The 27,434-nt window shown below is 45.1% G+C and overlaps 1 protein-coding gene across 7 annotated transcripts in view; it reads right to left on the bottom strand.

Moving 5' to 3' along the window:
* LOC115160257 (liprin-alpha-3) overlaps positions 1–27,333 on the bottom strand; it is a 55,754-nt gene extending 28,421 nt beyond the window's left edge. For 2 of the 7 annotated variants that reach the window (XM_029710632.1, XM_029710638.1), the window contains exons 1-19: positions 27,123–27,330; positions 23,691–23,739; positions 22,840–23,349; positions 20,424–20,525; positions 19,830–19,994; positions 19,596–19,670; positions 19,425–19,484; positions 19,088–19,216; positions 18,270–18,362; positions 17,461–17,513; positions 16,947–17,040; positions 16,486–16,620; positions 16,071–16,154; positions 15,656–15,787; positions 15,459–15,521; positions 13,814–13,893; positions 13,193–13,337; positions 12,495–12,688; positions 6,207–6,453 (exon numbers count right to left, since the gene is read on the bottom strand). In XM_029710632.1, the coding sequence (XP_029566492.1) occupies positions 6,207–6,453; positions 12,495–12,688; positions 13,193–13,337; positions 13,814–13,893; positions 15,459–15,521; positions 15,656–15,787; positions 16,071–16,154; positions 16,486–16,620; positions 16,947–17,040; positions 17,461–17,513; positions 18,270–18,362; positions 19,088–19,216; positions 19,425–19,484; positions 19,596–19,670; positions 19,830–19,994; positions 20,424–20,525; positions 22,840–23,172 (2,184 nt within the window). In that variant the 5' untranslated portion in view covers positions 23,173–23,349; positions 23,691–23,739; positions 27,123–27,330. Of the gene's footprint in view, positions 1–6,206; positions 6,454–12,494; positions 12,689–13,192; positions 13,380–13,789; positions 13,894–15,458; positions 15,522–15,655; positions 15,788–16,070; positions 16,155–16,485; positions 16,621–16,946; positions 17,041–17,460; positions 17,514–18,269; positions 18,363–19,087; positions 19,217–19,424; positions 19,485–19,595; positions 19,671–19,829; positions 19,995–20,423; positions 20,526–22,839; positions 23,740–27,122 lie in introns of those variants that run through there. The other 5 variants (XM_029710662.1, XM_029710636.1, XM_029710641.1 and 2 more) reach the window with 5 other exon arrangements.
* Between the last annotated feature and the right edge of the window lie 101 nt (positions 27,334–27,434).

Below are 27,434 nucleotides of genomic sequence, written 5' to 3'. Positions count from 1 at the left end.
CAGGGGGACCTTGCGGGCGCTGCAGGATTTCAGTCCTTCACGGCGTAGTGTGTTACCAATTGTTTCTTGGTGACTATGGTCCCAGCTGCCTTGAGATCATTGACAAGATCCTCCCGTGTAGTTCTGGGCTGATTCCTCACCGTTCTCATGATCATTGCAACTCCATGAGGTGAGATCTTGCATGGAGCCCCAGGCCGAGGGAGATTGACAGTTCTTTTGTGTTTCTTCCATTTGCGAATAATCGCACCAACTGTTGTCACCTTCTCACCAAGCTGCTTGGCGATGGTCTTGTAGTGCATTCCAGCCTTGTGTAGGTCTATAATCTTGTCCCTGACATCCATGGAGAGCCCTTTGGTCTTGGCCATGGTGGAGAGTTTGGAATCTGATTGATTGATTGCTTCTGTGGACAGTTGTCTTTTATACAGGTAACAAACTGAGATTAGGAGCACTCCCTTTAAGAGTGTGCTCCTAATCTCAGCTCCTTACCTGTATAAAAGACACCTGGGAGCCAGAAATCTTTCTGATTGAGAGGGGGTCAAATACTCATTTCCCTCATTAAAATGCAAATGAATTTATAACATTTTTGACATGCGTTTTTCTGGATTATTTTGTTGTTATTCTGTCTCTCACTGTTGAAATAAACTTACCATTAAAATTATAGACTGATCATTTCTTTGTCAGTGGGCAAACGTACAAAATCAGCAGGGGATCAAATACTTTTTTCCCTCACTGTATATATATATTATTATTGTTATTTGGTACTTTTTACCCCTTTTTCATGATATCCAATTGGTAGTTAAAGTCTTGTTGTAACATCTGCTCCTGCCACACCCCCTAGTGGACATCCGGTGTCTCATTGACCTGCAGCCATTCCCCCAGTTCCCTCTCCCTCTCCCTCTCCCTTTCTCTCTGAGTGTGTGGTTGAAGACAGGTGTACTGGATTCAGAGCAGTTCCCCACCAGCTGCAACCCGTTCCACAATCAAGACCTCTACAAATACTCAGTCCGTGGTTCCACTCTGCTAGATTATAATCTCTGCTCAGTCAGTATTATGCTTCTAGCCCTTTATCATTATTCAAGATCCTGTTACCCTGCTGTGCCTGTTTCCCTACCTGACGCTGTTATCTTCTCACTGCAGTTTTGCCGCTCTGACTCTGGTACCCTGCTACCCTGTTTTGGATTCAGCTCACCATCACTTCCTTGGATTTCCCTCCGGACCTGTTTACCCTGTCTCAACCCAGCTCACTCCAACCTCAGCCTTCACATCTGGTTTCCTACAACCCACCCAAGCTTCGTCTGACCTGCACTCCTCTCTCCATGTGTTGCAATAAATATCTTGGTTCAGTCATCCCTGTTTCCTGGTCTGCTCTTGGGTTCCCCTGTGCTGCTCCGCGTAACACTTGTCCCATCGCTGCAACTCCCGTACTGACTCAGGATAGGCGAATGTCGAGAGCAATGCGTCCTCCGAAACACAACCCTACGAAGCTGCACTGCTTCTTGACACACTGCTCGCTTAACCCGGAAGCCAGCCGCACCAATGTGTCGAAGGAAACATCTTACAACTGGCGACCGAAGTCAGCTTGCAGGGCCCGGACCACCACAAGGAGTTGCTAGAGCGTGTTAGGACAAGGAAATCCCGGCCAGCCAAACCCTCCCCTAACCTGGACGACGCTGAGCCAATTGTGTGCCACCTCATGGGTCTCCCGGTCATGCCCAGATGTGAATCAGCCTGGGATCGAACTCAGGGCTGTAGTGATGCTTCAAGCACTGCGATGCAGTGCCTTAGAGCGCTGCACCACTCAGTAGGCCTGAGGTAATATGTACATGTAGGTAGGGGTAAAGTGACTATGTATTGATAATAAACACAAGTACCAGCAGTGTAAAAAAAGAGGGGGTCAATGCAAATACGCCGGGCAGCATATGTGGAGTGTGATAATGTGTGTGTGTGTGTTTGTGTGGCGTCAATATGAATGTGTTGTGTGAGTGTATGTAGTGTGCATGTGTGTGTATTGGAGTGTGTATTGGAGTGTCACTTTCTCCACATTTTGTTGCATTATAGGCTTATTCTAAAATGGTTTAAATAAAAAAATGTGAAAACAGGTTCTTAGAAATGTTTGCTAATTTATGGAAAATTACCTTATTTATATAAGTATTCAGACCTTTGCTCTGAGAGTCAAAATTGAACTCAGATGCACCCCATTTCCATTGATCATCCTTGAGATGTTTCTACAACTTGTTTGGAATCCACCTGTGGTAAATTCAATTGACTGGACATCATTTGGAACCTTACACACTTGTGTAAGGTCCCACAGTTGAAAGTGCATGTCAGAGAAAAAAAACAAACCATGAGGTCGAAGGAATTGTCCGTAGAGACAGGATTGTAATCGAGGAACAGATTTGGAGAAAGGTACCACATTTGTTTTGCTACATTGAAGGTCCCCAAGAACACAGTGGCCTCCATCTTTCTTAAATTTAAGTAGTTTGGAACCATCAACACTCTTCCTAGGGATGGCCGCCCGGCCAAACTGAGCAATCGGGGGAGAAGGGCCTTGGTCAGGGAGGTGACCAAGAACCTGATGGTCTTTCTGACAGAGCTCCAGAGTTCCTCTGTGGAGATGGGAGAACCTTCCAGAAGGACAACCTTCTCTGCAGCACTCCACCAATCAGGCCTTTGTGGTAGAGTGGCCAGACGGAAGCCACTCCTTAGTAAAAGGCACATGACAGCCCGGTTGGACTTTGCCAAAAGGTACTTAAAGACTCTCAGACCACGAGAAACAAGATTCTCTGGTCTGATGAAACCAAGATAGAACTCTTTGCTTGAATGCCAAGCATCACATCTGGAGGAAACCTGGCACCATCCCTATGGTGAAGCATGGTTTTGAAGGCAGCATCATGCTGCGGCAGGGACTGGGAGACTAGTCAGGATCGAGGGAAAGATGAACGGAGCAAAATAAAGAGAGATCCTTGATGAAAATCTGCTCCAGAGCGCTCAGATCCTCAGACTGGGGCGAAGGTTCACCTTTCAACAGGACAACGACCCTAAGCGCACAGCCAAAACAACACAGGAGTGGCTTTGGGACAAGTCTCTGAATGACCTTGAGTGGCCCAGCCAGAGTCCAGACTTGAACCCGATCTATCATCTCTGTAGAAACCTGAAAATATCTGTGCAGCAATGCTCCCCATCCAACCTGACAGAGCTTGAGAGGATCTGCAGAGAAGAATGGGAGAAACTCCCAAAATACAGGTGTGCCAAGCATATAGCGTCATACAGAAGAAGACTCAAGGGCTGTAATTGCTGCCAAAGGTACTTAAACAAAGTACTGAGTAAAGGGTCTGAATACTTATGTAAATGTAATATTTCAGTTTTTTCATATGGATAACTTTGCAAAAAAGGGTCAACACAATAGTCCGGGTAGCCATTTGATTAACTATTCAGCAGTCTTATGGCTTGGGGGTAGAAGCTGTTCAGGTGCCTTTTTGTCCCAGACTTGGCGATCCGCTAACACTTGCTGTGCGGTAGCAGAATGAACATTGTATGGCTTGGGTGGCTAAGGTCTTTGAACATTTTTGGGGCCTTCCTCTGAAACCACCTGGTATAGAGGTCCTGGATGGCAGGGAGCTCAACCCTAGTGTAGTGCTTTTAATGGGTCCAAAAAGTTGGACCCGTTACGAAATGGACCTGGGGCTTTCCCACTTGAACCCAATATGCATAAATTCATTTTTAAAATATTCTGTTCCAAATGGACCCGAGGGCATCTAGATCCGTTCTGTATAGACGTCATTTTAATTAATTTTAATTCCAGCTTCCATTGATTAGATATCCAACTTTTACCACACACGGAGGAAGGCTCTATGACTGTAGCCTATTACCGCTTTGGTGACTCATGATTGGCCAACCACAAGCTACACGCGCCATGCTCCACTCTCGTGAAAAGCAAGAGTAGCAGCACAAATAATAAAATGTCTCTCTCTCTCTCTACTGCAGCAGTCACATTTGGATCTGTATGGGCCCTTCCGGACAAGTCAATTAAAATTACACATACCCGAGACCCGTAACAATCATATCAAATCCAACCCAGACCCGTGACATTATTTTGAATTCTGCATCTGGACCCACTCCGTTACCGGTGGATCCGTGAAGACCTCTACCCCAGTGATGTACTGAGATGTCCGCACCAACCTTTGTAGTGCCTTGTGATTGAGGGCGGTGTCGTTTCCATACCAAGCGGTGATGCATGCGGTCAAGATGCTCTCAATGGTGCGGTTGTAAAACTTTTTGAGGGTCTGAGGGGACTGGCAAAAATGTTCAACCTTCTGAGGGGGAAGAGGCGCTGTTGAGCCTTTTTCACGACTGTGCTGGTGTGACAGGACCATGTTAAGGCCTTGGTGATATGGACACCAAGGAACTTGAAGCACTCGACCCGGTCCACTACAGCCCTGTCGATGTGGAAGGGGTGTGCTCACCCCTCTGTTTCCTGTAGTCCACAATCAGCTCCTTTGTCTTGCCGACGTTGAGGGAGAGGTTGTTGTCCTGGCACCACACTGCCAGGTCTCTGGCCTTCTCCCTATAGGCTGTCTCATCGTCGACGGTGATTAGGCCTACTACCGTTGTGTCTTCAGAAAACTTGATGATGGTGTTGCAGGCATGCGTGACCACACAGTCGTGGATGAACAGGGAGTACAGGAGGTGTCTGGGATGATGGTGTTGACATGACCAGCCTTTCAAAGCATTTCATGGTTACAGATGTGAGTGCTACAGGACAATAGTCGTTTAGGTGGGTTTCCTTTGAGTTCTTAGGAACAGGGACAATGGTGGTCTGTTTGAAACATGTTGGGATTACAGACTGGGACAAGGAGATGTAAAAATGTCCGTGAAGACAATTGCCAGCTGGTCTGTGTATTCTCTGAGAATGAGCCCTGGTATTCCGTCTGGTCCAGCAGCCTTGCGAGTGTTAATCTGTTTAAAAGTCTTACACACATCTGACACGGAGAGCGAGATCACACAGTCGTCCGGTACAGCAGGGGCGCTCATTCTTGGCTCAGTGTTGTTTGCCTCGAAGCGAGTATAGAAGGCATTCAGCTCGTCTGGGAGGTTTGCGTTACTGGGCAACTCACGGCTGGATTTCCCTTTGTTATCCATAATAGTCTGCAAACACTTCCAGATCCAACAAGCATCTAAGCCGGTGTAGTAGGATTCTATCTTAGTCCTATATTGTTTTTCCATGTTTGAGAGCCTTGTTGGCAGTAGTAGCAGGCTATCTTGTAAGTGTTCATGTCTGTGTATTGTTCCTTGAAAATGTATAGCTCTAGCATTTAGCCTGACGAGGATACTGCCTGTAATTCATGGATTTTGGTTAGGATACGTATGTCCGGTTACTGTGGGGACGATGTCGTTGATGCACTTATTGATGAAGCCTGTGACTGATGTGGTAAACTCCTCAATGCTATCGGATGAATCCCTGAACATATTCCAGTCTGTGCTGGTGAAGCCGTCTTGTAGCTTTGCGTCCGATTCATCGAACCACTTCCATACTGAGCATGTCACTGGTACATCCTGTTTGAGTTTTTGCTCTCCCTTATTTTCGAGTTTTTGCTGTAAACAGGAAGTAGGAGGATGGAGTCATGGTCTGATTTTCCAAAGGGAGGGCAAGGGAGGGCCTTGTATGCTCGTTGAGTGCCTGCTTAGTGCCATTCTCATTTTGTGGTGGAATGTAGACAGCAGTGATGATTAGAGATGAAAACTCTCTTGGTAGATAAAAAGGTACGCAATTTACCATAAGGTATTCTAGTTCAGGTGAGCAAAAGCTTGTGACTTCCTTCACACTTGAAGCAGCACACCAGTTGTTGTTTACAAAGAGGAACACCCCTCCCCTTTGGTTTTGCCTGAGTCTGTTGTCTAGGCGCAACGAGGCATGGAGAAACACTTGAGTTTTATGTCCATATCACCCGTCAGCCAAATTTCTGAAAAGGATAGAATATTACAACTTTTCACGTCCCATTGGTAGGAAACTCTCAAACGAAGCTCATCCATCTTGTTCTCAAGTCGACCATCTCCGTCAGCACCATCTCAACCAGATCTTATTGTAAACTGACATTATGATGTAATTTCAATTAGCCTTACCTGTTGGGTTGCCACAACCAAGAAGACATACATTGAAATGCAAGATGTTTCCAATCACAGATAGCCACATCTGTAAGGTGTTGTACCTGTCTGTCTGATTCTCTGGCAGGGGAATGTGGCAGTCGGGGGGTGGAATGTCCAGAGCTGGGGGGTGAAGGGGAGGCCAGGGTGGAGGAGGTGAGGGAGGGGGTCATGTAGCCCCTCCCCACGCTGTCCCTGCCCCCACCCAGTGAGGAGGGGGGGAGAGGAGAGGAGTCCAGGGCCACGCTGCTCACCCGGCTCTCGATCTCCTCCGCCCTCAGCTCAGTGCTCTCCTTCTCTTCCTGGATCAGCCTGAGAGGAGATGGAGAAAGAGAGAGTAAAAGAGAAAGGGGAGGAGAGGAAGAGAGATGAGATGGAGGAAGCAAGTGGAGGTCAGGGGAAAAGTGAGGAAAGGAGAAGAGAGAGGAAGAAAACAGAGTGAGAGGAGTTAAGGAGAGGAGAGGGTACAAAAAGAGGAACATAATTCAGTTTAGCCTTTTACTCCTAAACTGAGGATAGCCGCAATGAGATGAGGAATAAATGTTTGTGGTATCAAAATCAAATCTAATCAAATTATATTTGTCACATGCGTCGAATACAACAGGTGTAGACCTTACTGTGAAATGCTTACTTACAAGCCCTTAACCAACAATGCAGTTAAATAAATAGAGGTAAGAAAATATTTACTAAATAAACCTAGTGAAAAAAAAAAATAATAATCTGATCAAAAAGTAACACAATAAAATTACATAACAATAACGAGGCTATATACAGGGGGTACCGGTACCGAGTCAATGTGCGGGGGTATAGGTTAGTCGAGGTCATTTGTAAAGTTTTGTCATACCCTCTCCACAACTGTCTTGGTGTGTTTGGACCATGATAGTTCGTTGGTGATGTGGACACCTTAAAACCTGTTGGGGATAGGGGGCAGTATTTGCACGGCCGGATAAAAAACGTACCCGATTTAATCTGGTTACTACTCCTGCCCAGTAACTAGAATATGCATATAATTGTTTGATTTGGATAGAAAACACCCAAAAGTTTCTAAAACTGTTTGAATGGTGTCTGTGAGTATAACAGAACTCATATGGCAGGCCAAAACCTGAGAAGATTCCAAACAGGAAGCGCCCTCTCTGACCATTTCTTGGCCTTCTTTGTCATCTCTATCCAAAACAAAGGATCTCTGCTGTAACGTGACATTTTCTAAGGCTCCCATAGGCTCTCAGGGGGCGCCAGAACGTTGAATGATGACTCTCCAGTCTCTGGCTGAAAAACAGTAGCGTATTTGGTAAGTGGTCGATCTGAGAACAATGAGACGGGCGCGCGCGTGCATGTGAAGAGTCCATTTTACTTTCTCTGTCTTTGAACGAAAACAACGACTCCCGGTCGGAATATTATCGCTTTTTTACGAGAAAAATCGCATAAAAATTGATTTTAAACAGCGGTTGACATGCTTCGAAGTACGGTAATGGAATATTTATAATTTTTTTGTCACGATACGCGCCGGGCGCGTCACCCTTCGTTACCCTTCGGATAGTGTCTTGAACGCACGAACAAAACAGAGGATATTTGAACATAACAATGGATTATTTTGAACCAAACCAACATTTGTTATTGACGTAGAAGTCCTGGGAGTGCATTCTGACGAAGAACAGCAAAGGTAATCCAATTTTTCTTATAGTAAATCTGAGTTTGGTGAGTGCCAAACTTGGTGGGTGTCAAAATAGCTAGCCCGTCTTGTCTTTAAAATGGTGTAAAATAGTCATATGTTTGAGAAATTGAAGTAATAGCATTTCTAAGGTATTTGAATATCGCACCACGGGATTCCACTGGCTGTTGAGTAGGTGGGACAATTTCGTCCCACATACCCTAGAGAGGTTAAAATCGGACACCGCGATTGCATAAAGGAGTTCTGTATCTATAATTCTTAAAATAATTGTTATGTTTTTGGTGAACGTTTATCGTGAGTAATTTAGTAAATTCACCGGAAGTGTTCGGTGGGAATGCTAGTCACATGCTAGTCACATGCTAATGTAAAAAGCTGGTTTTTGATATAAATATGAACTTGATTGAACAAAACATGCATGTATTGTATAACATAATGTCCTAGGAGTGTCATCTGATGAAGATCATCAAAGGTTAGTGCTGCATTTAGCTGTGGTTTTGGTTTTTGTGACATTATATGCTAGCTTGAAAAATGGGTGTGTGATTATTTCTGGCTGGGTACTCTGCTGACATAATCTAATGTTTTGCTTTCATTGTAAAGCCTTTTTGAAATCGGACAGTGTGGTTAGATAAAGGAGAGTCTTGTCTTTAAAATTGTGTAAAATAGTCATATGTTTGAAAAATGGAAGTTTGGGGATTTTTGAGGAATTTGTAATTTGCGCCACGCCTATCATTGGATATTGGAGCAGCCCAGAGAGGTTAATAATATGCTTGTGGAATAAACCTCTGGATTGAGTAAAGCAAAGAAGGTGTGAGTCTTTCTTTCTGTATCTGCGGTACTCACTCCTGGTTTGGACAAAGCAAAGGCAGAGGTCAATTTTAGATATGTGTTTTTGTATGTGGCATCACCCATTTGTATGTGGAATCACCCTCAGGCTCACCCATTGAATAGGAACAGAAGATATTTCATATGTGGCAAAAGGGGGTTATTGTGATTTGTATACAATGTGTTAATCTCATGCTGTTAACCGGCCCCTTTGCTGTGTGAACCTAACTCATGTTAGGTTGCCTCTGATTATCTGAACAGGCGCACCTGCTTGGATCCCCTTATAATGAGGGAAGGACACACATTTCTCTCGCTCTCCTCCCGCACTCGGTACAACATCAAACGCTACCGCAACAGCCACAGCCGGTTAGCTACCAATCTAACAGAACCAGCGACGAAGCAAGCACGGACGAGAGGCAGACGGAAAGAAGCAGACGGAAAAAAGCAGATGGTGGGCACGTATAGGCGCAACACCACGCTCACTGGGAGTTCGACAGGGTCCATCGACTACTGGGAATCTGGTGAGCTTGTCCAAACTTTGTGTGTGTTGAAGTGTGGAGGCAAACATAATTGAAGAAGACGAGGCCAGGAATTGCTGTGGTAGGTTACTAGTAGATGGTGGTAGAATTACTGGTGTGTGTGTGCTTGTGCGTTCTTGACTAGTGGAGCGAGTTTGGGTTTTAGATTTAGTTATTATTGTAATTATGTTCCGTCATTGTGGCACCCCCTATTTTGATTTGGTTTAGTCCTTGGACATATCACTTCGCTATTGTTCCTGATGATTTAACATAGACTGACAGACAGAGTTATTCAGTGATTCAGACGTCAAACTGTCACCAGTTCTGTCTCGCAGTTCTTATGAGGACGTTGTGGGTGGCCTTGACGTGGCTCTCCTAGAACTCAGAACTTTCGCCACGACCCATTCCTCGAGTGCACTAATGCTAATCTGCACTACGGGCTTACCTTACAGTGGCATCGTCAACAAGGGTTGAACACTATTGTGTATTTTATCTTCATTGGCAAAGGAAAAATAATGAGATGAACAATGAAACAATCATTTAAAATGTTGTCCATAATAAATATCTAAATGTTATTCCAGTCTCAGCTTCTCTTCTTGGTGAGCAGTGTGAGCATCCACCTATTCTAGGAACTTGTGGTTATTGTAGCTATGGCTACATTTACATGACATTTTAGTCATTTAGCAGACGCTCTTATCCAGAGCGACTTACAGTTAATGCATTCATCTTCAGATAGCTAGGTGAGACAACAACACATCACAATCGTGTCAAGTAAATTTTCACTCAACAAAGTATTTATCAGCAAAGTCAGTGCTATTGGGAAAAGAGAAGTGTTTTTTTGGTTATAAAAAATGTGTGCCACGACAGAGAAGGGGCTTTGACTGGGCTGAGGGGGAGCTGCCCTACCCGAGGGGTGGGAGGGCCAAGAGAACAGAGGTGGCGGAATGGAGTGCTCGAATTGGGATATAGGGTTTAAGCATAGCCTGAAGGTAAGGAGGTGTAGTTCCCCCTGCTGCTCCGTAGGCAAGCACCAGGGTATTGAAGATGATGCGAGCTTCGAATGGAAGCCAGTGGAGTGTGCAGAAAAGCGAGTCACTGCTTTGATATTTGCAGAGAATGACAAGGGTGTTGTCCAGGGTCATGCCAAGGTTATTTACACACTGGGAGGGGAAAACTGTGGAGGTGTCAACTGTGATGGACAGGTCTTTCCTGGGAGGAAGAGCAGCTCTGTTTTGTCAAGGTTTAGCTTAAGGTGGTGGGCCGACATCTAAGCTGATGTATCTGCCAGGCACACAGAGATGCGTGTCGCTACCTGGGTGTCAGAAGGAGGAAGGTGGAAAGTAATTGAGTATCATCCTCATAGCAATGATAGGAGAGACCATGTGAGGATATGACAGAGCCCGAGTGATGTTGTGTAAAGAGGAGAGGGCCTAGACCTTAGCCCTGGGGGACGCCAGTAGTGAGACTATGTGGTGCAGATGCAGATCCTCTCCACGCCAACTGATAGGAGCAACCTGCCAGGTAGGATGCAATCCAGGAGTGTGCAGAGTCTGAGACGGCCATGGTTTACAGCGAATAGATATAGGAGGATGAGAACAGAGGAGAGAGAGTCAGCTTTGCCAGAGCGCAGAGGCTCTGTGTCACAGAGAAAAGTGGTCTCAGTTAAGTGAGCCAGTTAGGGTCAAGAAGATCGTTCTGAGAGAGTTGGTCAGAGACAGCACAGCGCGTTCAAGTGTTTTGGAAAGAAAAGAAAGAAGAGTTGCCGGATCTGTAGTTTTTGAGAAGGGGAGTGACTCTGACCATCTTGAAGTCTGAGGGGACGCAGCCAGTGTTCAGGGATTAGTTGATGAGGGAAGTGAGGAATGGGAGAAGGTCTCCAGAGATGGTCTGGAGAAGGGAGGAGGGGGTGGGGTCAAGCGGGCTGGTCGTCGGGCGGCCGGACGTCATTAATCACAGTTCTGTGTGTGGGGGACCAATTGGACTCTGTAGGCTTAGTGAAAAAGGAACGGATGTCGTCAGCCATTTTTTCAAAGTCGTTGACAAAGTTGTCCGCAGAGAGGCAGGATGGTGGGCAAGGAGGTGGAAGATGAAGGAGGGAGGAGAAAGTGGAGGGCAAGGAGGTGGAAGATGGAGGAGAAAGTGGAGAAGAGTTTCCCAGGGTTGGGGGCAGAAGCTTGAAATGTAGAGTGATAGAAAGTGGCTTTAGCAGCGGATACAGAGGAAGAGAAGGTAGAGAGGAGGGAGTGGGAGGATGATAGGTCCTTCGGAAGTTTAATTTTCCTCCATTTCCACTCAGCTGCCCAAAGCCCTGTTCTCTCAGCACGCAGTGATGACCATCTGGGTAAGGGCTGAGTGGGTAGGGTTGGAGGAAATAAAGTAGTGATCAGAGATATGGGGTTTGCAGTGAGATTAGTAAGCGTACAGCCTCTAGTGAACATGAGGTCAAGCGTATTGCCTGCCTTGTGAGTGAGAGGTGACCGGGAAAGGGTGAGGTCAAAAGAGGACAGGAGCGTAAGGAAAGAGGTGGAAAGAAATGAACTGAAGTCAGGCGTCAGGAGGTTAATGTCAGCCTGTACAATGAGTGGTGAGCCATCATCGGGAAATGAGCTTATCAAGGTGTCAATCTCATTGAGGAACTCTCCAAGGGAACCTGGTGGGCGTTAGATGACAACAATGTTAAGCTTGAGTGGACAAGTGACAGTGACAGCATGGAATTCAAAGGAGGAGATGGACAGATGAGAGATGAAGAGAAAATCTCCACTTAGGAGAAATGAGTAGCCCTGTGTCACCACCCTGATGACCAGATGCCCTCGAAACTATGAGAGAACACATGGATGACGAGAGAGCAGCTGGAGTAGCAGTGTTCTCTGGGGAAACCCATGTCTCAGTCGGGGACAAAAAGTGTAGGGACTGAAGGGCAACGTGGGCTGAGATGAACTCAGCCTTATTGGCCGTAGATCGGTAGTTCCAAATGCTACCAGCGAACCAGAATTCCACATGGGTTGTGCGTGCAGGGTACACTAAACTAGAAGGGTTGCAGGAACAGGGTGGGGAGCGTCTGTAAAACCTACAGGGCGAGGAGTGAACTGGGATGGGAAACGCGCATACTTGCCAAAGCTACAAAATGAGATCATCAGAAAACAACTAGGTAAGATACTCAAGTGAGAGAGTGGCGTGATTGACTAGTTAGGCGGAACTCCCCAGGCTCTGGGTTGAACCTGGGGTGGAATACACTTATTTTCTTTACCGCCTCACAAATCTTTTTTGGTATTTCTGAGGCATTTTTAGGTATGTTTAAGAACTCAAACCCATTATTCCTGTTTGCGGTGTAGCTGAATACTTACTTGATCTCCTTGTTGATGGCCTCCAGTTGCTCCTGCAGCATGATGGCGAGGGTCTGCACGTCCGTCTGCCCGCTGGGCGAGAGCAGCTCCGAGCCAAACAGGGTCTCCCTGTCGTCCTCGTCGTCTGAGCAGCCCCCCTCGACTCCTCTGTCGAACCCGGGACCCAGCATGTTGCCATTGTCCCACTCTCCATACTGTAGAGAGACCGGAGAGGAGAAAGAGAGAGAGAAAGAGAGAGAGGAAGTATGAAAGAATTAAGCGAAAGGGAAAAAGTAGAGATGATTAAATGAAAGGTTGCCTCGTGAAGTTTTTCCTACAGGCCGGTCCAGCATGACTTGGAATGCTGTTAGCTACTTTTATCCTCGCGTTTCAACTCACAACACAAACAAAATGGCCCCCATGTGTAGGAGTGACAGGTCACTCAGTCAATCACAAATCATGAAAACACATTAGGCACCACCCAGGGAGCTAGCCTGGTCCTATACTGTACGTTGTGGGACATGAGTTAGGAGTTGAAACCCTGATGAAGACAGCATAGCTGTCAAAACGTTGGTATTTATAACATTTTTTTGCATTGGAGCCATAAGAGTGCGCATCATTTCTTTTGTTTTCTTTTCTGAGGTTGGCTATAGCCCTTACAGTATGGAACCAGGCCACCAGGGAGCTACAGTCCTGTAGGTAGTCGATGAGATCCTCACCTTGTTGCTGTCATCCCTGGGGGGAGCCCATCGGCCGCGGTGGGCCCTCCGGACCACCACGCCACTGGAGGAGCTGCCGTAGCCGGCTGGGAGGGAGCCACCACCCTGGGGGTAACGGAGCTCTGAGGCACTCCCTGGAAGAGATCTTCGAAAAAGGGTGGAGGGAAGTGAGCTCACGTTGCTCGTCCTACAGAGTTTGTGAGATTTTATGAGATGAGAAAATAAAATTGCTTTATTCGTTATAGCACATTTTTTGGAATGTATTGCCGCCATTTCCTGAATAAAATTTACTTTTTTCATGAAAAAATATTTTAAATATTCAAACAAATTGCGTTATTGTGACATTTGATCCTTAATCACAATGGTTTATTCGTTACATTCACTACATTAGAAAAAAATCTAATTTTACATCAACTGACAGAAACTGAGAATAACAACGTAAACTTAAAATGAACTCTTTGTCCTGTTCGTCTCTTTGCTAAATATAAAACAAACATTTAGAAAGTCTATTTTATGAAGAGTAAAGTGTTATTTTCCCCTCGAAAGAGAGAACAAATGTGTTAATTTGATGCTTTTATAAAATGTATTTATAAATACCCTTGAAGCTCCATTGTGGCTAACCTGGAATAGGAAGAGCCAGGCCTGCCCCTCAGTTGATCCAGCTCCAGCTGAATCCTCTCCAGCTCAGCTATGAGCTGGTCCTAGGAGAGAGAGACGGGAGCAGAGTACAGTACATGATGACATAATATTCCAGTAAAGAAAAGTTTCAACTTTTTTACATGCATCTATTGCCCTATTAAAAGAACAAAACAAAGCACGGATACAGAAGCAGGTAAGAATAACTAAAGAACAGACAGAACTAATTAATCACAAAAGTCTAGGTCTCAAAATACTGTCGTCAGTGCAGAGCAGTGCGACTGGTCTCCAGTTCCTGCAGCGAAACACATAAGCCCTTGTGATGATAAAGAGGAAGTTGCATATCGAGACTAGGGAGTACTCAAAAGATTAGGGGTTCAACAAGAGTTCTTCGAAGAACCTTAGGGTTCTTGGCACTGAAAATTGCCCCCAAAAGGTTCTTCCAAGAAGGAGGTGGGGATCATCGAGGAACCTCCTTAGTTGGTGGGGGTTCTTGCAGGAAACTAACTGCCCAAGTGAAACATTTGGATTTGAAAGACAGCAGGTGCAGGCACTTAACTGAAAAATGTAAAGATCTCCTCAATTTAAGGTAAGGTTTGTCCCTTGTATGATCTATGTTTAATGATACATCTATCTTTTCATATTTGTGCAAATCTTTCTAAAATGGACACAATTCAGTGGATATCAATCAACAAAAAGGTATGAATATGTAGGCTATAAGAATATGTTGAAGGCTAGCTGTATTGGGTGGCTAACTGCTCACTTTTGTGTCTGTGTCTGCAGGTAGAAGAGGAGGCATACAAAGGTATGTCAATTGGTATTGGCATGTTATGCAGATCACATTTACCATCCTCCTCCCTTACCTCTTCAATGAATATCCCATAGGCCTCTACATTATGGACAAGGTATGTGGATGAAAACCATTATCAAAACAGTTTTTTTCATTCACATTTACCACAAAAACCAAGGTATGAACACTGTCGAGTGCATGTTTTGTTAATCATCTGCATAATTAAATGCTTTGGGGATTCACAGACTTCACCCTCCCTACACCTCTATGAATATAACAGGAAACCTGTTCGATCACCATGCACTGCAAACTCATTCTGGCTATGGATACGGAGAACATCAACACATTAACATCAACACACCAGAAGATACAGTATACCCATTGGATTTGGGATTCTGCTGGGAGTTTACCTCATATTTGATATTTTAATTCCGCTTTGCCACTAAAATCAAAATAAACACTGAGAACTAAAACATTGTTGTTATTGTTGTGCGTATTATTATTATGATTATTTATAATAATAACAAGGGAGAGGGTAGTTCATTGAGGATCCATTAAAAGGAAGAACTTATAGGGGTTCCCTATAGTTTCCATTTGAACAACTCCCAAAGGACACTCCAGTAACCTTTTCTTTTTAGAGTGAGCATAAACTATCTACCCTATTATTCCAAAAAAGGGTTTGCAAAAGTCATTGTACAGGCCTAAAGGCAGTCCAACAGTTTTAAATCGGTATAAAGTACAGCTGATGTGCTCATTCCGTGTATATACGGATGTAAAGTACAGCAACAACATATAGAAGGAAATCTGACCGACTAGATACAAGAAGGAGAAGATATGTACCTTGTTTGCTAGCAGATCATCTTGTATTTTCTTCATGTTTGCTAGCTCCTCTGACAGGGAATTCTAGATGAGGGGAGGAATGATTGTGTCAAGTTGACTCATGTTTGCTGTTGGTTACGTTGATAAAAAAATACTTACTGGTCATTAATGGCAATTTTAGCTTAACTTAGCATATGTTTAACAAAGCTTTATAGCACCTTCTCCTCGAGGGCAGCCATTCTCTCTTTGAGGTGAAGCTGCAGTCTCTCGTTGGACTCAGACAGTAGCTTGTCCACCGTATCCGAGAGGCGTTTGTTGTGTTCGTCATTCATTTTCTCTCTCTGCCTTGCCTGAAACGTAGACAAAGTGACATAGTGGGGGTCAAGGTCGAAAACAGATGTGAAGGGAAAAAATGATAAAAAAGCAGAACCAACTGTTTTGTTTCGGGTAGCAATAAGAGTTCAAACAGTTCACAAAGACAGGATTGGGTTTTAATTGATTGGCCAAAACGGAGGGTAAGGAACAAAATGTAACACTTCACCACTTATAGCCGGAATAATGCGTCGTAACTTGTCAGAAGCCCGCATGAGACTTAGCAAAAGGCAAGTGTACAAACAAATAATGCATTATTACCCTCTGCAATGCCTGATTTTTCTCTTCAAGTTGTGCCTCCATCTGTCGTAGTCGCTCCTCAAAGTTCCCATGGCGCTCCTCTGCCTAAAAAGAAAAGCGAGGGATAGTGTCTGTACATGGGATCAAATATAAACTCAGACTAACACATTGAAAGATAGATTGGCTGCCAATAGGAGGACAACTCAGGTCGTACAGACGGAGAGACGGACAGTTGGACAGACGGGCGGACATACGGACAGACGGACAGACAGGAAACGCAGGAGACCGACAAACTGAAACAGAGACGGACGCGTTCAGGTAGAATGTGGGAAAGAGACGGACGGACAACCAAACAGTTTCACGGACAGACAGTTCAGATCCACACTTGAAAGCAGAATCAAGACAGTGAACGCGGACCTCCCGTACACCACAGTACCTTGTTGAGGGCAGCCACTCTCTGGGCGAGCTGGGCCTCGATCTCGGGCAGTGTCTCGGCCCTCTGCAGGGTCTGCTGGAGCTTCTGCTTGGCGTCATCCAGACGCTCCTGGAGCTGCCTGTTCTTCTCCTCACTCTGACAACACACAGGAAGGGAGGAGGGAAGAGAGCGGATGAAGTCTGAGATATTTTGATACACTGTACTAAATTCCAAGTCTGAGCCCGAGGGCCGTTTTTCTGCACCCGGATTAAGCCTTGCCCTGGACTAACACACACTTTCAATGGAGATTCTCCATTCAGAATGATTTACCTGTCTAAGATAAATCCAGATCCAGGACATTGACCATAAGAACCAGGCTCTAAGTATTAAAAGACGCTACTCTGGATATAACCTATCCATTTGTACAGGGTTACTGTACATCCTATGTGAGCCACGCTCGTAGTCGTTCGTTAACCAATTACCTGTCTGTGCAGTGACTCCTTGCTGGCCAGCTCATTCTCCAGCTTGTCTTTGATGTCATGTAGAGAGGTTGCTTCCCTCTGAGCACTGAGGTACCTGCAAACAACATGGACACATTGTTAGCAGGGGGGAAAAAGGAGGATATTACCAACGATGAACGTCGGTCAAGATGACCGGCAGCGAGCACTGTAAACGCAAAAGTTATTTGGCACGAAAGGAACGTAAACGCTTTTCACCAATATAAAGGCGCCTAAATGATGTTTAAGTGTGTTTATGCTCCACTACATCCCTGACCATTAGTTATGAACTACCACCCTTCACAGCATGTAGACACAAGCCAACTCTTGCAGTGCGCTGTAACAATTGAAAATACCCAAACAGTGAGATAAAGAGGTAAGCTGCGAGGTACAGGTGTTGTGACACCTTGGTGACACCTTTTCAGATAACAAGGAAAACACCTGGTAGTTTGGCACCATAGTCCCGGGTGTTAAAAAGGGTGTTAAAAAAGAGGGTTACCTGCGCTCTAACGTAGTGATCCTCTCCTCCATATCCTCCCTTTGGCACAGAGCCTGAATGATGCAGAGACATAGTGAAGCATGTTTAAATCATCCAAAGAAACACATCAATTATACATGGCACACTGTAACATTCCGAACAGCATCAAATGGCAACCTAAACATCTAACAGGGGAACGTGCACATTCGGAATTGGCTACTGATTGACTATTCACTGTCCCATTTGTTCCGTCACTGTATACGTGCACAGCTCCTCTTGTCTATCTTGTCACTTTAGGGTTCTTCTTTCATATTCTATCCAAGAGGTACAACTTTAGTTGTTTGGACTTTGAAATGAATAGCCATGATGAATATGACTCATAAATGCCTCTTTTCCACTAGGCATTCCAATGCTCTGTGCTTTGAGATATTTGCATTGGATGAACATAGTGGGATGGAACAGTCGCTGGAACAGAAAGGCCCGGGAGCTGATAGAATCTAAGTCAGGTGTGGGCAAACTACTGCCCGCGGGTCGCATCTGGCCCGCCAGCCAATTATTATTATTTAGGTTTTTTGGGGAAATTATTATTTTGTGTGAAATAAATGCTCCAGGCTACATTTGAACATCTAAAACTAAGTAGAGAGTATGTAGAAATTACAATGGACTTATTTACTTTGTAAATAACTTCTCTATTTCTGGCCCGCAAATCAATTTTGACAAAGAAACCCCCCCCCCCATAGAATTTCATAATCCCGATGTGGCCCTCTAGCCAAAAAGTTTGCCCACCCCTGATCTAAGGCCTTGGCCAAGAACAGATTGGCCTGACATACCTCCTTCACATCCCTCTGGAGCTTCTGATTGGCCTCCTCCGACTTCGTCACTTCCCTCCTGGCGGCTGCAAGCTGTTCCTCTATTTCCCCAACCTGACGTGGCATGAGGAAGAGCAATAAGATGGTTAAGGGACAATAAGGGACCATAACAGAACAGAGGGCCTTCGTGAGCGAAGACGTGAAGCACTGGTTTGGGCAGAGGCAGGTTTATGTTAGCTATGTAGAAATGAGACTGTCATGGACGGTGTGGTTTTTGCAGAACAGATGCAATGCTATGACTGTCCACAAGAGGGAAGAGGGGAACTGGTTTTAGCAATCTCCATACAACCCCCAAGCGAATCTATTTTTCTTTATCGCTCTTCTCTCTCTTCTCTCTTTTTCACCCTTGTTCTCTCTCTCACTCCTCTCACTCTCTCTCTCTCACACACACTGTTCTTGTGAATGGTTCATAACGGTATAGGCTAGATTATGGATCATTATAAACTAGGCAATGCATACATATACCGTTACATGTAGGGCAGGCTACATACTCTCTCTGTCTCTCTCTCTCTCTGTCTCTCTGTCTCTCTGTCTCTCTGTCTCCCTCTCTCTCTCTCTCTCTCTCTCTCTCTGTCTCTCTGTCTCTCTGTCTCTCTCTCTCTCTCTCTCTCTCTCTCTCCCTCTCTCCCTCTCTCTCTCGCTCTCTTTCTCTGTCTCTCTGTCTCTCTCTGTCTCTCTCTGTCTCTCTGTCTCTCTCTCTCTCTCTCTCTCTCTCTCTGTCTCTCTCTCCCTCTCTATGTCTCTCTCTCTCTCTCTCCCTCTCTCTCTCTCAAACCCACCTGTCGACACATAAGGGCCAATCTTTCCTTCAGCTGGGAGAGCTCAGCTCTCTGCCGCTCTATCTCCGTTTCTCTCTGTCTGTCGATCTCACCGTCGTCCAATCCAGAGGAGGGTCCATTGGGTAGGCGCTGTTGTCGCCGGGGAGATGGTATCGAGAAAGGAGAGCGATGGGGAACAAGATGAATTAGACCCATCCTCAGACTGTTGACTATCAAAGAGACAGACTAAAGAAGAAAACGCATCATAACACCCATGATTTGCTCATGTACTGTTGTTAACTTTAGGACACTAACAAACACAAACACTGGAAACGACATGCATGAATCCCCCCCTTACATCTTTCCCGCCGTCCAACCCTTGTTGTCGTCTTTTAATTTGGTCTCTTAAAGAGATCACCTGCAAGAGAGGTAAATGGTGAACAAAATATATTGAGTGTATTTTCTTATTATCAAGGAATGGAGCTATGACATGCTCTAACTAAACATATGTATCCCGCATGGCTTTTACCTCTTGAGCGGATGCTTGTAGTTGATCCTCCAAATGGGTCACTCTCTCAAGGGCCACACGGAGTCGCTCTCGAACCTTATGGGCCGAAAATAAGAAATGACTGAGAAACGCTGAGAAATGTGTCTGTGTGGGTCTTTTCCATCAAAGCAAAAAAAAAGCGACTGTTGAGAGAAAGCTACAGTAGCTGCTTATGAGTTGGGATGGAGACCCCAAAATGGCAGCCTGGTTGCCCACCTTCTCATCCAAAGCCTTGTGGTGCTCAAACAGGGACTTGAGGGCCTTGAGGACCTCCACTTCACTGGAGACCCCCGCCGGGGACTGGGCCTGCCTCTTCACCACCGTCATCCTCAGACTGCGCTCGTGACGAGACACAAGACACTCCAGGTGCTCTAGTAACAACTGCGGGAGTAGAGAGCGATAAAGTGATCGAGGTAGAAGAAGAGAGAGAAAGAGAGAAGTAAGAGATGCAAGGATGGAGATGGAGAGAAAGAGAAAGGAGAGGAAAAAGAAAGAAAAGGGAGGAGAGAGAAGGTAAGAGAGGCAGAGGAGGAGAGGGAGAGAGACAAGGAAAGGTGGCAGAAAGACCGAGTAAGATAGTTTAGAGGGAGTAGAGAGGGTTGGAAGAGCATAAGGTAGCAGAAGGAGAAGGGGGAGAAACACGCGGAGAAAAAAGGAGGGCAGGGGGATGGAAGGGGAAAATGTGAAAGTGAGTGCTAGGGAGGAGAAGAACGAGTATTCGAGTCAATACCACAACTATGATGTGTGAGAAAGAACAAACACATCTGCTGTGAGAGTGCTAGCGAGTAAAATGGCCGATAAACATCTTACACGTGTGTTGTTTCTCTCCGCCTTGAGCTCAGCAATCTCCTCTTCCCTCTCCAGTAGCTGCTCTCGGCAAACATTCAGCTCCTTAGTCAGCACAGCAAACTCCTGCATAGCCCCCAAGCAACATAACATTCATGAACAATACGGGCGACCTGTAACATGCTCACATATTCACAATCAAAGTAGATGCAAAATGACAGGTAATATACTTTAATCTGCTTCTAACTATAAGTTAACACACACACAAACACACACACACACACACACACACACACACACACACACACACACACACACACACACACACACACACACACACACACACACACACACACACACACACACAGACGCTATCAGTCTCAGGCTCATACCCTCCTCTGTGAACTGGCCTTCAAGGATTATATCACTGTGTTACACAATGATACTGCACTGAAATGCAATGGAGAGGTGAGAAACACTCACAGCATTGATGTGTCACTTACAGTGCTAACTGGAAACACACTGTCAACAACAGTGCGAGTAAAATGTATTGCCATCACAAGGTAATATAACATGCAACCATCGTTTAATTATTCCTTATGATCACAAGCCTTCCGGAGAAAAAAAACCACGATCTCTATTACTTGGAGGGGAAAAAAACACCAACAACTTCAGCTTTATGTTGTAGGCACAAGGTTTAGAACCTTTGTTGTTGAGGCACAAGAACCACTTGACTACCGTTAGACTAGAGGACTACAACGGCAACGTGTTACGCCGCAACGCAAGCCATAGTAACAATCGCATTCGAAATGCAAATCGGAGATAAGAGAAGGGGGAGTATACAGATGGTGACACAGTAGGACCGTTGGCGCTCGGCCTTCTGGGATTGGTCCTTGTTTGGGTTAAAGCTCTGAATTTCACTTGGCATCTCTTCTCATTTCTTTTTATTCCATCTCTCTGTTATTCTCGCTGTCTGACTGTATGGTCATTGGATAGACTATGGGCTCCATTCAATAGCACTCATATTTAAAGAGTAACATGTGAACATACTCTTTATCAACATGGTCCAATTGGTTGTCGTATGCTATGTACACTGCACAGTTCACATACGTTTGTTTTGTTTATTGTACGGAATTTGTGTTGTGTGCTTATATATGAAACGTATTAGTTCTAATCGCGAATCACAGAACGGTATTGGGGAACTGTTTCACAATCTAGTTTTCACAATAAGCTGTGTGTTGTGCCCAGGTAGGGGATATGTTAACAAAGATATGTTTCATTGAACCTGATTTAAATGTGATATATTTGAGGGAGAATATACCCACTGAAGAAGATTAGCCTCCACCTACGGTGGCCATGAAGGTCAATCTAATGAAAAATATGAATATAGTACTACTGTATAATTCCCTATTAAGCTATTGCCAATAACTGTATGGTTATTACCGTGCTAAAAACAAAAACAAAAAATCCCTCACTCTGAGATGAAAAATTGCCGAAAGAAAATGCTGAAACAACTAAGGGAGCAAAAAGACAAAAAGGGAACACAAGCACAAATCCTCTCCATGTGTAAGCACAATACTAGTGTGGCTATACTAAAGAGGCAGTAGTAGAAGGAATGGATGTCCCTGTCTACAGCCGATAGTTTTTTCTCTACATGGTGGATGGAGCACACTGATCTGTCACTACAGGGACTTCTTTTGAGCCAGCTTGGCTCTGCAACTGACACATACACCCGCACGTACGAACACACTCACACACACACGCAGTCGCGCGCACGCACCACACACACACACACACACACACACACACACACACACACACACACACACACACACACACTTAGACATGCCAATCACACCCACATACTCACATGAACATATACTGACAGTACCCACACTCATACACAGATGTACTATACACAACCCCCCGTACTAGGCTTGAGTGATATACCGTTTACACCGTATACCGGGATATTTCAAAATACCGACGGGGTTGGTGGGTGCGTGCTATACCACTGCTTCTAACTATAAGTTAAGTATACCTATAAGCAATCTAAGATGTAATAAATGATATCCAGCTCAGGCCTCCAGCTATGCATTCGGTTTGCTAACGTGCTAGCTAAGTGGCTAGATGTCAAGATCAAGCTTCTTGGTTACAGCAGAGACATTCGATCTCCTCCTGGATCAAGATCACTGTTGCCTAAATTGTTTTTTTTTGTTTCGTTTTTTTAAAGCGCACCCTTGTGTGCAAATTCGGTAATACATGGTACAGAAACGATACGACGGTATGAAAATATGGATATCGCCCAACTTGTACCCCATACACACCCAAACACAACTGCACCACACACACACACACACACACACACACACACACACACACACACACACACACACACACACACACACACACACACACACACACACACACTATACTGTACCTGTGGCAGGGCGATGGACAGCTGTCTCGAGAGGGAGTCCTTCTCGTGGCCCAGCTCTCTGAGGCGTAGCTGGGCCGTCCCAAGGCTGTCCTGGGTCTCCCTCAGGCTCTCCAACAGCCTCTCCCTCTCGGTCAGCATGTTGACCATCAGGGATTCCAGGTTCCCTGTGCTGCCCCCCTCGTCGCCCCCGCCCCTGGATTCCCCTCGGCCACCGTAGCCCCCTCCCCCCATGGCCCCACCAGGGCCTCCAATCCCAGCCCCAACCCCAGGAGAGGAGGGGCCTCCTCCGCGCCCGTCCTCCGAAATGGTGGGCATCACCTCACACATCATCATGAGACTGGAGAGAGTGTGGTGGGCTCCGGGAGAAAACGTCTGTGTTAGGAGTGCTTGTTTACGCAAAAGCCCTGTGTGCAGGGGTTCCGTAGGTCAAAGTGCGTGTACGTGTGATTCGTGGACAATCTGTTACCTCACTTGCATGCGAGCTTCTGTTTGAGCCTGTTAATCTCATCACTGAAATGACAGAGTGTAAAAAAGAAGAAATCGTTGCTTTATTTCTTTGTCAAAAATAGCTTTCAATCAGTCATGTTCAACGCTTCCTCTTCCCTCTAATTTTGTCTATTGCCTTACTTATTTTCTCCAAAACAACACCAACAAATAGGCCTAGTGGATTTTTCTCTCTCACTGCTTTTTCTTACTGTGCAACAATCTGGATGTTGTTTACCATTATGGAACTATGTGATCTTAAATGACCAAAGCAGTAAGGAAGTATCTATGGGAAACTGGGCTGTGGTTTGAGTCTAGTATTGGCTGAGGGTGAGGAAGGGGAGGGGCCGCAGGGGAGGAAGGCCCACCTTCCGACTCGGTCCACTGGTTGGGTCTTCACAGCACCGGGAGCGATACCTGAAAGAAATGAAGATAGACGAAGTGTCACACTAGGCCCACCTTAGTTAACACACTGTATACAAGAAAATAGAAGCTAGGCCAGTACTACTACTAGTGTAAGACAATGGCACAAACAGAAACCTGTACTGCAACTCTTTGTAAGTGTAGACAGATAATAACCCGAAATATGCAATGAAATGTACAGGGCATGGGTCGTGTTCAGCAGGGCACATGTTTTTAAATGTTTTGCAATGGAAAACAAAACATGGTGTTCTTATTGGACAAGTTCAGGTGGCACCTCCCCATTTTAAAATGATTTCTCCCTACTGAACATGGCCCTGTTATTGACAACATGTAGGAATGGCCCAAACACCTCAGGCTCGAGGAAGTGCGTGTTATACTTATTAGTGTATTCTCTGTGATGAACCAAGCCAAAACAAGACCTGAAGTCACCAAGCCTGGTCCAGGAAAGCTGCAGAGTTTTTTCCCCACTTCATCGCATATATAATAAACGCAGAAATATGGAAAACCCGGTGCCAAATGACAGTGAAAGATAGTCTTTCAACAAATTCGAATGGAACTGAAAGGAAGAAACGAAATGTGGAAGGGGGATGAACGGTTGGACGTTCTTGACTTTTGATTCCCTTAAATTTATTCTCAATCTTTCTGTATTATGAAATGTAAATGTGATGTAAGGTATTGTATTGATGTTAATCCCCAGTTTTTTTTCATCCCAAAATTATCTAAATTAAGATTTTTTTTACATTTTTATAAAAAACAAATACAGTCCATTAAATATGAAATAAATTAGTGTTCAGGCTTTTGTGACCACACGGACCTATGTAGCGTAATCTAAAGGCAGTTCCAGAACCTCGCCTCTCCAGACCCGGGGAGCACTCCGGCACATGCTGGTTCTGTAGTCTTTTTGAGAGAAACTAGTACTGGTACAGTAACAACAATGGGCTGTCTGGGAAGACTACAACTCCCAGACTACAACTTCAAGCTTATTTCTCACACCTGCCCAGTTGTAGATAGGGCAAGTCAGGCCATCAGAACCATGAGTCAGTCTAGGTATCCACTTTAGCCAGCATTCCCTCCATGACCTGCCAGGAGGGTGATGTCTGGCTAACTGTAACCCACCCAGCACCTACTGCGCCTGAGTTACTGCTGCTGCTATATTAGCCTCTTCCATCTCATCCGGGAGTGCTGAGGAGGACCACCAAGGCCCTCTTTCATGCAGTAGTCTCCAACCCTGGCCCTGGAGAGCTACTGGATGTGCGGGCTTTTGTTCCAGCCCAGCAATGACACACCTTATTCAGCTCTGAGGTAGAGGAACTTAGTGATGCCCAGTGCATTGCCTGTAAAAGGGACTAGAGAGACAGACTATAGAGATGGATATTTACAGTGACACATAGATAAGCAATGTCGAACACTGCCATAAGCTCAAAGCACAAAAAGACTGGACAACCAGGCATATTGCATTTTAGCCTCTGCACTTCAGGACCAGTATTAGACATGTCCCAAGCCAGGCTCGTCCACAAAACATAATCCCAATAGTAATGTAGTAGTACTTTCATTATATTTGTGCGGTAGGCTATTCAAACACGTCAATGGCAATACAAATAGCTGACACAATGATACGAAGGCGTTATTGCATAGAGTCAAAGACAGTTGGGCTTGTGATGATGTTTCCATCCTTTTGCATAGCAAGAAAAGGACAATAGGGCCAACTGCTTTTAGGCATACTCGGCTTATGAAAGCTAGTTGGACATCTAGCACCATGCCTTTTAATGCGCCTGACACACTGACTAATATGTAATGCGGACTAATATCATCAAAGAGTTACTCAATGATCTCTGTATACTATTTATCATCATTATTGTCATCCTCCTCATCCTCCTCATCATCTCTGTCAACGACCCACAGATTCTCACATTGCTGGTTGGGGTTGTTCCCAGCCGAGAATAGTGAGTTATCTGATGGTTGCTCTCTATATGGCCGATTAGGAGCAATCTTGTACAATATTAGGTTACTCAAATATAAGCTGTATACCAATGGGGGGGGGGGGGGTTAAGGGAAATATAAAATGATCGAGAGAGAGAGAGAGAGTGAGAGAGAGAGAGATGAGGAAGGAAGGAAGGAAGGAAAGAGCAAGGCAGCAAAAACAGCACTGTTCACCAGACATTGGGGCGGGGAGGAGTGAGGCTCCTGGCTTTCACTATTGCCGACAATGGAAGAAAGAGGGACATGATCTGTTCAACATACATTTGACACTAAATACACAGCAATTACACACACCGAAAAAACATATATTTGACATTTTTACGCATTAATGATGACTGATTGGGCGGTTGTTTGTCCTGTGTCCCATTATCCACAATAGCGAATGCAACATAGCCTCTTCCCATCCATCTCATACCACGAAACGCATCATTGGAATCAATAACTGATTGTTAGCAGCTAGGCAGACAGAATGAAAGAAACGAAAACCAATCAAACATGCCTTTAATCGCATCCCCGACGGTGTTTCAGTGCTGAAAATGACGCGTTTGGACACGATAGGCATAGATATACCTCCATTTCTGAATCTATGGAAGAAAAAAGACGATTCGATAAAACACAAACAGCCCCAGGCAACAACTACATTCGTATAAACGAATAGCCTCGACGCACTACCTGTATTTGTCCATGATTTTGAGACATGCCTATGTTCATAAAAACATCCGCAGTTTGCATTAAGATATCTCGATGGTTAACTCTCATCATGGCATAGGCTATAGGCTACTCGGTGTATGGACAACAGAAATACACAGATCGGGTTCGAAAATTACATGTCACACATTTTGGATACAATTTAGTCCAGAGACAAACAAGAGACAAGAATGGTGATAAGAATATTCTTGGAATTGGTTGCTTCCTAAAGGTAGCATATAGGCTACGATTTATTCGTTTATCATAGGCTTATAATAAACTAGGTAATCCACATAACGGCTACATATGCTGTTACATGTAGACAACATTATATTTATCTCTCTCTCTCGCTATCTCTCTCTCTCTCTCTCTCTAGGTATCACCTCACCTAACTGTATGCAAACGCAAAAGGGAGCGAGCGCGCGCGCCCTAAATAAATCGCGGTGTGTGTTGCTAACGCACCTGTCAATGCCTGACATTCCGAGCATTGAATCGTTTATTTTATTTATTTCCCTCCCTCCAAAACGCTTTCCCCCTCCCTTCCTGACAATACAATAAACATAACTGGTTATCGGCTACACACAAACGCGCACACATTTTCACGGACTCATTTGGACCGTTACAATAACGCGTGCATATTTTCTCATTTCATGCCATAAAAAAAAATACAAAAAATGGGTTGCGAGGAGTGGTGGAAGTTCCATCCTTACCACATTCATCACGCGACATCCATATTGTTCACATCTGACGTTAAATATTCTTCGGATCCATCTCCGCTGATTTTGCCTCTTTCAAAAACCCGGATATATGGTTCCCCCCGTCTCTCTCCTTTCCACAAACGGCATAAGGGAGCGGGGAGCAACGCTACACCACCTTACCATAGCATCCCCCTCTGTCGGATTGGAAGGTAATGGGTCTTAAAGAAACATTCTCTCAGCATTCTCCGCATCTCTCTGTGATTTACGCGCGCGCGCACACACGCACGTACACACACACACACACACACACACACACACACAGGC

This window comes from Salmo trutta, chromosome 2 (genome assembly GCF_901001165.1).
Source record: "Salmo trutta chromosome 2, fSalTru1.1, whole genome shotgun sequence".
NCBI lineage: Eukaryota > Metazoa > Chordata > Actinopteri > Salmoniformes > Salmonidae > Salmo > Salmo trutta.
This window is presented reverse-complemented; position numbering and strand designations above follow the sequence as displayed.